The 13,243-nt window shown below is 40.8% G+C and overlaps 1 protein-coding gene across 3 annotated transcripts in view; it reads right to left on the reverse strand.

Moving 5' to 3' along the window:
* The window catches only part of cfap74 (cilia and flagella associated protein 74), a 46,302-nt gene that overhangs the window by 20,540 nt on the left and 12,519 nt on the right, over positions 1–13,243 (reverse strand). For all 3 annotated transcript variants that reach the window (XM_068598395.1, XM_068598394.1, XM_068598393.1), the window contains exons 15-21: positions 7,786–7,852; positions 7,053–7,142; positions 6,701–6,865; positions 6,346–6,469; positions 4,714–4,829; positions 2,016–2,138; positions 1,765–1,886 (exon numbers count right to left, since the gene is read on the reverse strand). In XM_068598395.1, the coding sequence (XP_068454496.1) occupies positions 1,765–1,886; positions 2,016–2,138; positions 4,714–4,829; positions 6,346–6,469; positions 6,701–6,865; positions 7,053–7,142; positions 7,786–7,852 (807 nt within the window). The remainder of the gene's footprint in view (positions 1–1,764; positions 1,887–2,015; positions 2,139–4,713; positions 4,830–6,345; positions 6,470–6,700; positions 6,866–7,052; positions 7,143–7,785; positions 7,853–13,243) is intronic.

Here is a 13,243-nt window from a genome sequence, read left to right on the forward strand (position 1 = left end):
GAGGCACAAAGGAGTACATCTCAAATCCAGCTAGGGACAGAGTCACAAGGGACGAAACAACATAAATGTGTGATTTTTTTAGAAATGAATAAAGACTTTGCACTACCTCAGTGTTGTTGCCGTTATATATCCAGATATGTGTGGATAGAAGATGTTTACAGCCATTGACAATATGTTATAGTAGAGAAAATACATCTTGAAAAGTACATATCATCTTCTTTTTTACTTTTCTCACAAGATGCATCGGTTCAAGACTTTTAACGAAAAACAAGTCTGCAGCTATTTTTGCTTCTTCTGATGAGCTCTGGATTCGTGGCCGCTGTGCCCGTTTGCCAATACCTTCCATGTGTTCGGCATGTCACACATTGCAACATTGCAGTTGTATTATTTTTGTGACGCTTCCACAAATAATACAGCAGCTATCAGGTCTCTTTTAAAAGCCTTACGTTGCTTTGACAAACCATTGATAGTGGTGATTGTCATCGTGACACTGTTAACTGGCATTGAAATAAACACAACTTCCAAGTTAGGATGTGTTTGGTATCCCAATGGAAACTTTTCCCTGGCATCTGTTTTCCCCAATGGCTTACAATGGATAGCGCACTTCTATTATGCAACGACTACAGAACTCCGGGCAATAAATTAGGTGGCATTCACTAAGTACACCTATTCCATTTTGTTATGATCAGTACCACATCTGTACGGTTGTCCTAGAAACATCCTTAAATGTAACTGCAATGTAAGTGATTTTGATTAATTAAAAATAAATTGTTATGAAGAAAGGGACCTGTAAAATAAAGGGCTACCTCTAGGTCGCATGTCTGTGACTAGTCCTTTAATATTACTGATTACTGAACATGCACGTCACCTTGAGAACTAATGCAATTGAAATACGGCTTTGTACAGTTTCTTGGCACTCGATGTTTGTCCTTGGTCCAATGTCTCCAACTGTTACAGATGATTATACAAGGTGACACTAATATGGTATTAAATGACGTCCCGCGTCCCTTAATTTGATGCATTGCCTGTTCAAACAAGGTCGTTAAATGAGACTCAGTCTCAAGTGTAAACCAATTGGACATCAACTAGGGATGGAACACTAGTTTTGTTCAATTATATTATCGGGGCCGAGGGACTTTTCTCCATCAAGTTACACGTACTGTTGGTGTTTAGTACGTCATAGAAGATGAGCTAATAAGGTTGGCAGTTAGTTTTATGCATGTGTATTTTCCCTCAGAATTTAGTTAAAAAACTAGTTTTATTTGATAAACGTGTTATTACTGCAGTGTAAGGAGTTAATGTTCCATTGTGAGTGTTGTTTGTGAGTGACCCAATAAGTGTAACAATCAGTGAATTGTCGGGTGGATTCATTAACACCCCTCTGTAACACCCTGTGTGTTCTGTGCGTCTTGCCAGTGTTTCCTGATTATTTATTCCCTTCACCTGTTCTCGTTCCAGACTCCTCCCTCCTTGTGTCCCTTCTCCTTGTGTGATTGTAAAGCCCAACCCTCATTGTTTCCACCTGTGCCTCGTTGCTTGCCTTCCCCCTGTCTTTCCCTTTTCAGTTGCGGGATTGTCTTCTTTGTATACCTGTGTGTTTGTGTTGTCTTTTTTGCTGTAGTTGTCAAGTGTTAGTTTTTGATCCGACCACAAAACATTAAGCTATTTCTAAGAACCACAGAGCAGGTGTGCAACAACATTTCTGTATGAAGGTTGCTTACAGATATAACAAATCTGTCAGCCATCTCAGGTTGTGGCACCAACCTGCTTTGCACCACAATACAGTCTTGATAGATGTGGTCAAACATGCAGATCTTCAGGTCAATGCTGGGCTGAACCACACACACGGGGACACTGACTGCAACTCCCCTCACCTGGATGGGTATCTGTTTGTTTGTAATCAGAAATTGGTTTGCATGAAATAATGGCAATATGGAATCTATGGCTCTGTATACATTTAAAACTACTATCTGTATACTGTTTTATACTTCGTTTCGCAAGATTTTAAGTCTTACTGGTTTGCTGGTTAAGTCAGAGAATTTGATGTGGAAGTCCAGTTTGGCCTCTCCTGGGATGGTTGGAGTGAAAACAACTTCCAGTTTGAGGCTTTCAAAGGGTCCAAGCTCTCCTTCTCTAACCTGAGGGAAGGCACACCAACCAGTCAACATTTGATTTAGTAAAAAAATATTTCTGTATTCTAAAATCATTCTACAAAACAAAAGTAAATTGACCAGTCAAGTGAGATGAATATCAGACGTTCTGAAGCTGATTAAGTGCACACAGGACATACAAATCCATTTCTATCCATGTAGGGGAAGCGGAAATCTCTAACAAGTGCAACTTTAAACAGCATCAAACTACACCGAAAAGCTGTGTGGATTGTTTGCTCAGCATCAAGCCATTCGTCCAGCAACTCCTTTAACATAGTGGGACCGGGATAGCTTGATGGATAATCTGCCATTTGAGACACAAGCCTTCACCCACACAATGGAAAAGTATCAGTCAAAATGACAATAGCCGAGCAGAAGGCACCCGGGGACATGCAACACACAAACACAGCCAGAACAGGCGCAGAGGGAGAGGCGTTGCATCATTAGCCCCCCACCAGAGAGACCTAATGAACCCTGAACAACTCAAAACTTAACATGGGCCACAAGGCACACACAGCATCGATGCTGAAAACAAGACGGAAAGGCAGAAAAGTGGTCTGCAGACAGTTGTAATAACCTGTCTCTTAAGAAACAGGCAAAGTCTCTCTCCGCTAGTCCAGTTACACAAGTTGAGTGATATTGTTGCGTTAGATCTGTTAAAAGACCTTCATGTAGCAAATATCTTCAAATATGATCATTGTCATACCAAAAGCAGCGTCCCTTATATTCGGCTAAATTGGTTTGTCCCATGTGGTACAGTGGTCAAGGTCTCCTTCCTTTGTCCTGTGCCAACAGCTACTCTACTCTGATCAGCAGACGGTACTCGTTCACATCCTAGATCTGGTACAGCAGCAGTAGCAGAACATGTGTTGATCACATCACAGGTGAGATATAATTCAATTATACATATTTATTAGGGCTGGGCAGATAAACGCATTAACGCAAAATTAATCTGGCGATCCTTTTAACAGCGTTAACTATTTGATTATGCGTTAACTGCATGTTTGTTTTTTTTGCATATTTTTCTTTTTTTGCATTGGGAGGGGCTTATTGCTTTAAATCTCTGCCAGACGGCGTCGGTCAGACGTGGCATTTTACGGCTCTCCCAGTCCGACCCGCGTAAGTTCAATCAAACATGAAAGGTAAATAAATAGGATGCACGCTATGAATGCAGGCGACACTGCTTTTACTTTGAAGGAGATTTATGTCGGGGCGCACACACGCTTCCAAAGCCTCACCGACAGGCAGCGTTGACGAGTTGAGCCTGACGTGAAAGCACGTATTGTTATGTAGCTTATGTTCTCAACAAGCAGCAGCGAGTGCTACAACACGCGGGCAGCCTACCAGCAGCCTCCACGTCCAGATTGAAAGTAAGTCACGCATGCGCAAAGCTCCTGGCCCCACAATCTGATCCACTATGGCAGAGAAGAGCCCAGCCCTAATATTTATATATGTATTTCAGCAAAATGATAATGGCTTGTTAAAGGCTTGTGCAAATTTAGAAAAAAACTTCCAAAAGAAAACCGTGCAGCAACAACAAATTATAGGAATCAAAAGACTTGGGTTAAACCCGTCAGCAGTGACTCGAAGAAAGCCTTCAGTACGTTAGAGAATTCTTAATTAGCCATAGAGGTGAGAACGACCCAGGAGAAGGCTAAAAATGTACAAGAAGGCCACACTAGCTGAGGATGCAAGCAATATCAGAGTATTCTTTGTGACATCCGCAAAGGAAAATAAAGCCTCTTGTATGGGCCATACGATTAGCACAGACTCAGCTACACTAGCACTGACGGTCTTGTCAGGCTCAACAGTGCTTTGTTAGGTGGGTGGTGTTTTCCAAAACATAGGAAACACAAAATAGATCATGTCCAGGATTTTGTCCTCAGCGTGCCAGGCTCAAGTGCCTTTTGTAGAGAAGCTTTTCTCTCGAATGACCATCAAATGGTCTAACTCAAGAAAAATGAACTTCAAATATATGTGAATGCTTTAATCTGTCAAAAGCCCCAAAACATATCCATGGATAAAGTAGACTTGGTAAATCACGATGTTTCTCTTTTGCATTTGAAATGCTTTTGTCATTTTGCTGTAAAGGTCGAAATTATTTCTTTAATCTATTTCGAGGTTGATTCACATAAGCTTGCATTTTGATAGTACAAACTATTAAAGCTAAATTAAATTAAATAAAAAAATATACACCATAATCACACTGCCATGGCGCCGGGCACTGCGGCTCGCTACCTTTTTGTTCTTAATTTGGCAGTGAGAAAGTTGGCAATCTGAGTCCACAGGTATGCTAACAGATTGAATGCTAACGTCAGCATGCTAATATGCTCACAATTACAATGCTAACGTGCGTATGTTCGGCAGGTGTAAAGTTGCTCACGATCACTTTCTTGCTTTTAATTTGCAAATAAGCACTCAACACAAAGTACACTGGAGGCTGTCATCCGTTTTTTTTTTCTTTAACTTAATTATTGGACAATCATTTTAGTAAAAGAAAGGACAGGGATCAGCACATGAATTATGTTACCCTGAGACATAACTGAGTATTTGCAATACTTACATTTCCTAGACTTATGTCACCGGAGTCTGAGTGGCTCTGCTCCATCTGGACATGCTCATCAGTGGACACACACGTCTCAGGAATAACTTCTGGACTGGAAGCTGAACCCTCTGACTCTGCCACGCACACACACAAAGCAAAACCTGCTCTTTGGTAGTTTCTACTGTTGCGTGGTTAAGAGGTCAAGCTGTCCTCGGCAGCTACCAACACACCAAGCAAGAATGCATGGGCACGTCAAAATGTGATGCCAATCTGGCCTTTAGTTCAAGAGATATCGGTGGCATGAAAAGAAAATACAGTAAAAAGAAACTATATAACATCAACGACTGTCAGCAGCCTAAACATTTGGCCCAGATCAGACAGCCTCTCCCCAACAATGGCAAATAGATGAAACAGTCCCAGTCTTCTCCAAACCAGCAGAGCAAAGGCAAAAGACTGAACTGCTTATCGCGGCATCTGTGGAGAAAAGTGCTGAGTGCGCCGATGAAGGCTTCTGATTTGAAAGAACGTTAAAGAGAAGATCCTCCTTGTCATCAGCTGTGAGAGCAAGGTGAACCCTCCGCTTTCTGTGTGCGCTTTTCATTCTTTTTGTTCTTACCAGGACCAAATGTCCTAACAGGAATAGAAAGATGAGAGAAATCATCAACAATGAGCAGATTTTTGTCTCACTTGCTGTATTTCAGAGGCTGTTTTAAGAAACACTGTCCTCTACAAATGATGTTCACATAACACTGCATTGACTAATATGCAGGAAAAAACATAGATACTTTTCAGTGTATTTCTTTTCGCTACAACACCGCTTGCTGCAACTAAAGCATGATTATGGCTCAGTTTAGTCCACTCAAAACACTTTGCTAAAACCAGGGAAAGAGGGTGGGTGTTGGTTGGTACTGAAAAGGTCACTACATCCTACTGCGCACTTTTAGTCAGCATAGATTTTTTTTCATCCATCCATTATCTGAACCGCTTATCCTCACTAGGGTCGCGGGGCGCTGGAGCCGATCCCAGCTGTCAAGGGGCGAAGGCAGGGTACACCCTGGACAAGTCGCCAGTCCATCACAGGGCAGACATATAGACAGACAACCATTCACGCTCACATTCACACCTACGGGCAATTTAGAGTCCAATTAACCTATGCAGCATGTCTTTGGACTGTAGGAGGAAGTTGGAGAACCCACGCTGACACGGGGAGAACATGCAAACTCCACACAGAAGAATCTGCCAGACCAGTATCCGAACCCCGCCCAGATCTGGATCCGAACCACAGACCGATTGATTTTTTTTCAATATTCTAAAAAATAAAACAAGACTAGGGCTCTCAAGCGATGCTAGCTGCTCTGTGAGGCTGCACTTGAGCTAAATGCTACTTACATCAGTATGCTAAGATGGTCACTATATTTATAATGCAGAAGAAAATTGCCATGCAGTGTATTTTAAAGATCTATTTCAGGGAACTTGGGTTCAGGGTTGGCTCGTCTAAAGGGATCCTGCCAATCGTTTGTGTCCATGCTTGTCCACGTGTTGTGAGCAGGTATATAATGTCCAGTGGGAAAAGGCAAAGAAATGGTACCAAATTAGGCCGTGTCGTTGGTAAAATTGGCATTATGTGCATGCTGCGTATTGCTGCTTTACCTGGGTGCTCTTGCTGCGACGCCTCAGAAAGTTCTTGACTCTCCTGCTTTGGTTGGAGTTCTCCGGTGACCATGGAAACAGAGCTGCTCTGGGTGTCGGATGTTGTTTTTTCACTGCTTTTCTCCTGTCAGCCAACAACAACACACACATTGGAAGTTGTACAGTACATGACGCTTTATTCACATGTATTTTGACCTGGTAATGTCAAATGAGAACATTCGGCGAGTGCGAGGTAGGATTTCCTAATTTTAAATTAATGTTGTGGCTGCAAATGTGCTCCATCAGGCCATCAATAAAAACAGCAACTCTTTAAGGTCCAGAATGACAGTCTGAGCTGACAAGCGTTGGCAGAGACCTTGAGTGCCATCTGGTCACGGCTGGTTTCTGGACTGAGACGTGTGGAGGTGTCCAGGCTGAAGAGGGTGGCTAATGCACCCTTGTTGGTCAAGGTGATCGTCCATGAAATAGTCTGGCCCACCACGTGCGAACCAAAGTCAACGAACCTGCTGTCAACCTCCAACTGAAGAGAGGATACATTCACATAGAGTAAAAAGCAAGTCTTGTATAAACTCATAAGGTCCCAAACTATAGCATGCATACATGTATTCACAAGAAAAAAAAAGGTTGACATCACGAGACATGAAAATGACATTGGTAATCATTTGAAACACTAAATGTCTCTTGGTTGGCGACAGCACACAACTCACATCACATCTCTTGATGCTGCATCTGACGGGCACAGAGAAGGGGCCCACCGCGGACACAAACTGGACCTCACCTTCCAAGTCCTCGTTGATCTGAAAGGGATTGAGTAATGGGACAGTGCATTGATTTGTAACACTGTTCGGATACCGGACACTGAATTCAGAAAGAAATCTTGATTCTTAAACAAAAGAATGAAACAAAATCTGGCAGAGAAGGAGTTATGACTCAGCTGATGGGAATATGTATATGCAGTTTTTCACGAGGATGCATCGATGTCATCTAATATCTTATTTGTTAACATCCCCAGGGAGGCTGTGGGGAATAACTCCGGCCTCTGTACCTCTTGTTGCCTTGCACTGCTCCCACAGGCAATGAGCAACGAGGTAACAAATAAAGGCACAACACTAAGCAGATATTCCCTTGTGTGATCCTTACACTGTTCATCTGAAGTGGATGTGAAAACCCTCAAATTAAAACTCAAAAGCCAGAAGCCTTATAGGCATTATTTCATTTTAAATCCAATGTGCTGTACCTTATAAAATATCATGAAAATAATTCATTAAAAAGGTGCATTGCGAAGCTATTTAAACTATGCTATGTGAAGAATGAAGTGGTCGAGTATTCTGAACAGCATTATGGCCATTAATGTACACTAAAAGTCTGTCACATGCTTTACTCCAACTGGACATTATGTATGAACCACATGTGTCTGAAAGGAGTTGTGATGTTACTAACCACAGGTTTAAAGACTGCCTGCATGTCACAGGACATCCCACTGGATAAAAAACCAGGAGGCTCAAAGCTGAAACACAAATCACAGTGAGTTATGAATAAGAAAATGTGAATTTTTTTTCTTTATGGCTTTAAATGCACTGCATTACCACATATAGAAAACAGAATGCCATTCCTCTGGTTATTTAACTGGATATTAAACAGTTAAGACACATTGTAAAATATTTGATATATTGACATATTTCTACTGAGTAACACAAATATTTGATATTTGATAATGATATTTTTGTCTTTGCACGGACTCACACATAGGCAGATTAACGACATGAACTGAGCCTCGGTGGAAACACTTTGGCTGTTAAGCCCAACAGATTGTAAAGTATGTGCATGCTGCATTCAACAAGGGATCAGCAGCTTCTGATGAAATGTGGAAGTGTTATGAATCTCCTGAGACCGGGAGGAGAAGCGAGGAGACAGAGGCGAGGTCAAGAAAACAAAGTAAAGAAGAAAAGGTTTCGTTCCATATGTAATTATTTTAGTATGATCTTGGACCGTAAACCAGAGCAGAAAACCACAAAGTTTATTTCCAGACAAGAAGAGAAACACGAGGACTGGAAGCTATTTCACAGCAACATGTGTATCTCACAGCACATGTTCACACCAACACTAATGCTGCCCCGAGGAGCTGCACAACTCGCGAGGAGAGAGACGATCGATATGCACAGAGCAGGCAGCCAGCCAGAGAAGCACGGAGGATTCTCAAGAATTCAATAAATGAACCAAAAAATTGGAAACGTGCAACTGTAAGCATAATTAGGTACAACCTTGTTTTACGATGTCAGCTTGTTACAAAGTTGGACCTTTTTTTTTTCAATTTTCATTTTCATTTTTTGCCCATTTAGACACTTTTTTAAAATCTAGCACACTCTTCCTGTTTCTTCCAATGTTACTTACTCAAGCTTTAGTTTACAATCAAGTATACGCAGAAGGAAAAGCAAATGGCAGTCGACCTCTCTAAATTCCATTTGATGAACCCAAAAGGTGCTTTGTGTGCCATTGTTTGATTGATATAATACATAATAATATTTCTAGTCTCGAAAATAGGGACATAATTAGCAATCTGTGTATACTATCACAAACCCCAGTGTGCAAAGGACAGTTCCGTTTTGGTTTGAGCCAACTGTTTGAAGTTGGCGACACAGCTGTCAGGACGGCCGGCTGAAGCTGGTGTCCGTGCTCACCACTGTGACCTGGAAGTGTATGAAAGCGTTCCAACTGGTTGGGGAAGTCTGGTGGTAATTATCAACGTCACACTGCACTTTAATCAGAATTCCTTTTTTTTCTCTCTTTCATTTGGTTGATTCTCCTTTCCTTATTGGTACACCTCTTCTTTCCTTCCTTCAAGACAAATGGTATAGAAAGACACGTGAAGAGAACAAGAAAAATAGAACAGTTCACTTGGGATTAAATGCTGAGTGAGGCAGAGTTTGAAAACGCCTGCTCGAGCCCTATTTAGACTGCTTCAAACCAGGCCATACTGTACAGTATATCTATTGCAGCAGACCCAAGCGATGAAGCGGAGAAGGTACGGTACTGTACTAAGCATGCAGTGCTCTATTTTACTTCCAGGCCCATTGGCTTCTCCTGCAGTAAATCAATAAACCGTCTTCGTTTATTATTTAGCTCAACAGAGCTAAAACACCGTCACACTCGGACAGCGCATTCCAGTGATGCATCTAAACTCTGATGACGTGTGAGAATATTACTTGGATAATCTTGTTTCACATTACATATAGTGGCGACCACATAATGCATATTTTTACACCGTAGTTTGAGGAATTATATGAAATCAATGAAGGTTTGACAATGACAAAGTGTTTTTAAGTGCAGCTTTTTAGGTCAATTAATCCGAAACGAAATGTTTATATATATTTTTTGGTGAATCTTTAAGTAGGTTGAAAAGGGTGTGAGTTGTTTTAAATAAAAAAGTTTTGACTGATACCCCTATTGAATTATTATTTTTTTTTGTAGATTCTTATTCAGACTAGGGAAGATGAATAAAACAACGAGCACAGTTAAGTGCAGCACGGTTTTCTGATATTAGTCATTGGAATTTCCTTTGACAGACTACAAGCACTTGAGAAAGAAAGAAAAGGCTGGTTCAAACTTTTAGCTCACATGTTTCAACGGGGCATAACTATAGCATACCTTGGCTGTCATGTTTGCATCTAGTTGACAGTCATAAAGTCTTTGAGACCCATCAAAGGCTCACAGACCACTTTGAAGTTGGTTTAAAAGGCTTAGACTTTGACTCAAGGCAAAAATAGGTTTGCTGTGATCTTAGTTGGAGTTCACATGCAAGGCAAACAAACTGCCGAGATCGACCTGTTTTGAATATTGAACTAGCAAAGAAAGCTCTACCCCCACTCAATTTCAGCGATTACATTCTTTTTTTCTGAGCTCAACAGTAATTTTTTATTTATTTATTTTTTTACAGTTATTGATTACTCTTAATATTTGACGGTTGCTTACACATTTCTCTCCACATGCTCACACATCTTAAAAGTCCAACTGATTACACAGAATATACCCTTTATGTGCCGAAGTTAAGACAGAAAGTCTTTCTAAGAAAAAACTAGCTTACGATGTTGCCCAATACTGAGAAGACACGCTGTATAATTTGAATGAATTTGTTATTTAAGGGGGCCATATATTAAAAACTATTCAAAAAGGCCATTATGTGAACAACTTTGAGATGTCGGGGTAATTCTCTATTCTGGGAGGATTTGTGGAAAGGTTTTCTGTTACTTGTAAGGCCTTCAATGAATAAACAGGAAGTCAAAGAAAAAGTTAATCCTGTTAGATCCGACCTGTAGGCTATTTGTTCCGAACCTCATTCAGATCTATTAATGTGTGTTTGGAAATATATATTTAAGTGCAAATGTGCATGTATCTGGCATGCTGTTATTGGTTCTTTTTACGTCCGCCTGTGAAATACTTTGGTGTGCGGTTTAGTATGTGTTGTATAAATAAGCTTCATTACTATCAATTACACATGGAATGTTTTTAGATTAAAACTTTATTGCAGAACATGCGGCTAATAGTCACTAAAAAGGTTTGAATGGAGTTGTATTACAATGGCACAGGAAAGTAGGATTTTCTATAAAACCTGGTTATTTGTTGTCAAATCTAAGAGCCAATCAGCTCTTTGATCCGGCGACAGCCAGGCGTTTCTAATCATGCCCTGGGTCATACAGTCAGCGGCACCTGGCTCTAAAAACTACAACTGTGTGCTCAAACAGATACAAGCATCCACATTGATTGCAGTTGGTTCCTTTTGAATTTGTATACTGCGCTCAAACTGTTCAATTAAAGAAATGTCCACAGGCTGGAATGAAAGGATGCATCTCATTCTGGTGCTGCATGATTTAGATCAAACTAAAGAAGTTGTAGGTGTGAGTGCAGTCCTCAGATTTTGTCGAGTACCACCGTTTCTACTCCAGTCTCAGTTTTCATTTTCACAACACAGCCCAGGAGCACGCAGACCAGAAGAAAGGGTGTCTTCCACCTCGCATTTACAGTGCATGCGAGGAGGTGACTTGGAGTACTTGTAAAGTTCTTTGCAACCTTTGTTTTAATAAGTGCTATATAAATACAGTTCATTATCGTAACAAATTGTACAAACACTGTTTTCTGTACTTTTTTACCCGCTCTGCCCTGGGCTGTTGTGTATTTAGTCCCAGCAGTGAAAACATAGAGCAGAGCCAATTCTGGCACAAATGCACAAAGCGTGTGCGCTGGGTGAGGGGGTGTAGGGGGATGGGAAGACATTTTTAGAAATTCAGGGGGCGTACAGGGAAACATAGGATGGTGTGAAAAAGCCCAGTGCGTTCCTCGTTCACATTTCTCTCTCTCTCTCTCTCTCTCTCTCTCTCTCTCTCTCTCTCTCTCTCTCGATGTGCTAATGGTTTTTTAGCTGGGCGAGCCACGAAGGGTTTGCAGTTGTCATGACTAAAATATTGCAGGTAAACACATCAGACAGTGTAGTAGACGGAGGGTTGCACGACAGGTACAATGGCAGAAATGGGTGAATTGAGTTTTTTAATTTATCTTTTAAAATTTGTCTTGCTGACTATAATAGACACAAAACTATTTGACTTCACTATTATGCATTTTGTCATGTTCCAGATATGGGGTGGTCAGAGTTAAAATAGTTGAATATGTACGGTTTACGACACATGGTAATGTATTGAATCCTTACTTTTCCTTTTAATCAATCTGTTGCTGTCGCTTATCACTAACCCACTACATCTCACTGGGTTGGAAATAGGCCCAGTCAATATATATCTAAATATATATCACTAATGAAATAATGGGTTAATCTGACCCAAATTTTTAAAAAAAACACACAAACAAGGGTGTTGTTTCCCCAACCTTAATACAAGTATACAACACTAGGTATTGGATTTAAGAAGACCCAGTATTGTAGTGGTCTATTTTGAGCTTAGTGTTTTTTTGTAGAGAGGGTTGTACAAGAAAACAAGTGCCTTCGCTGAATGAGTCATTCAGTGGTCACGACTACTTCTAATATTGTGTGAACAATCAGTGTGATACACATAAACACAACATAATTGATTAGTAGACCTTCGACTGATGGACCTAATGTATATCGGCAGCTGTTGACTGATGAAAGTGGGACTATCTGACATTCACTGAAGAGCAGCCACTGCAGTCATAAGCAGTCACAGGATGATGGCAAATTGACTTCCCCTTCATTTCCTAAGAATCTCCTCAGTCAGTTGCTTTCATGACTTTATAAGTTGTCTGAGAGCGAGTGGAATTGGACGACAAGAACAACATGTCTCCTGGTGAGGAACTTCACGTTCTGTTTACTAGTTTTCCTATTATCAGCCAATAACCCTGACCCAAAACTACTACGTAATATCACGCTGCTGCATCTTTCTCGTTTGGATATTTCAGTCACTCAGCAGCTCACAAAATGAGTTGGTAAGCATTTATTCTGACATTTATTCTAATAGAGGATTAGACGCCCACATACATTGACCAAAAAAAATGTTTTTCCCCCATTGAAATGTGTGCTGTATTGAAGCCATATTACAACCGTAATACTCAATAAAACTGTTGTCTCCTTTGCTGCTGCTAAAGCAGCACTCAAGTTGTGGGTGAGGAATAAATACTGCACCATCTTTGACTAAACATGGTTTCGATTGATGCATGCCTTTAAGAAAGAAAACTAGTTTTGGCTTTGTTATTTGTATTTAGTATTATTTAAACCACCTCACACCATTTCACCCTCCACCTTATTTTGGGAGATGACCATGTCCAACAGCAGGAAACCATCTAGGCTTTGACATGACGGAGGAAATGGAGTGGATATCATGTACACTCTGCGTGCATTCACCCATGTTTTTTTGTTTTGGAAATTATTTTTTTTTGCTGC

Source organism: Clinocottus analis, unplaced genomic scaffold, assembly GCF_023055335.1.
Source record: "Clinocottus analis isolate CAN_PGR_092001 unplaced genomic scaffold, fCliAna1.0.p SCAF_4, whole genome shotgun sequence".
Classification (NCBI taxonomy): domain Eukaryota; kingdom Metazoa; phylum Chordata; class Actinopteri; order Perciformes; family Cottidae; genus Clinocottus; species Clinocottus analis.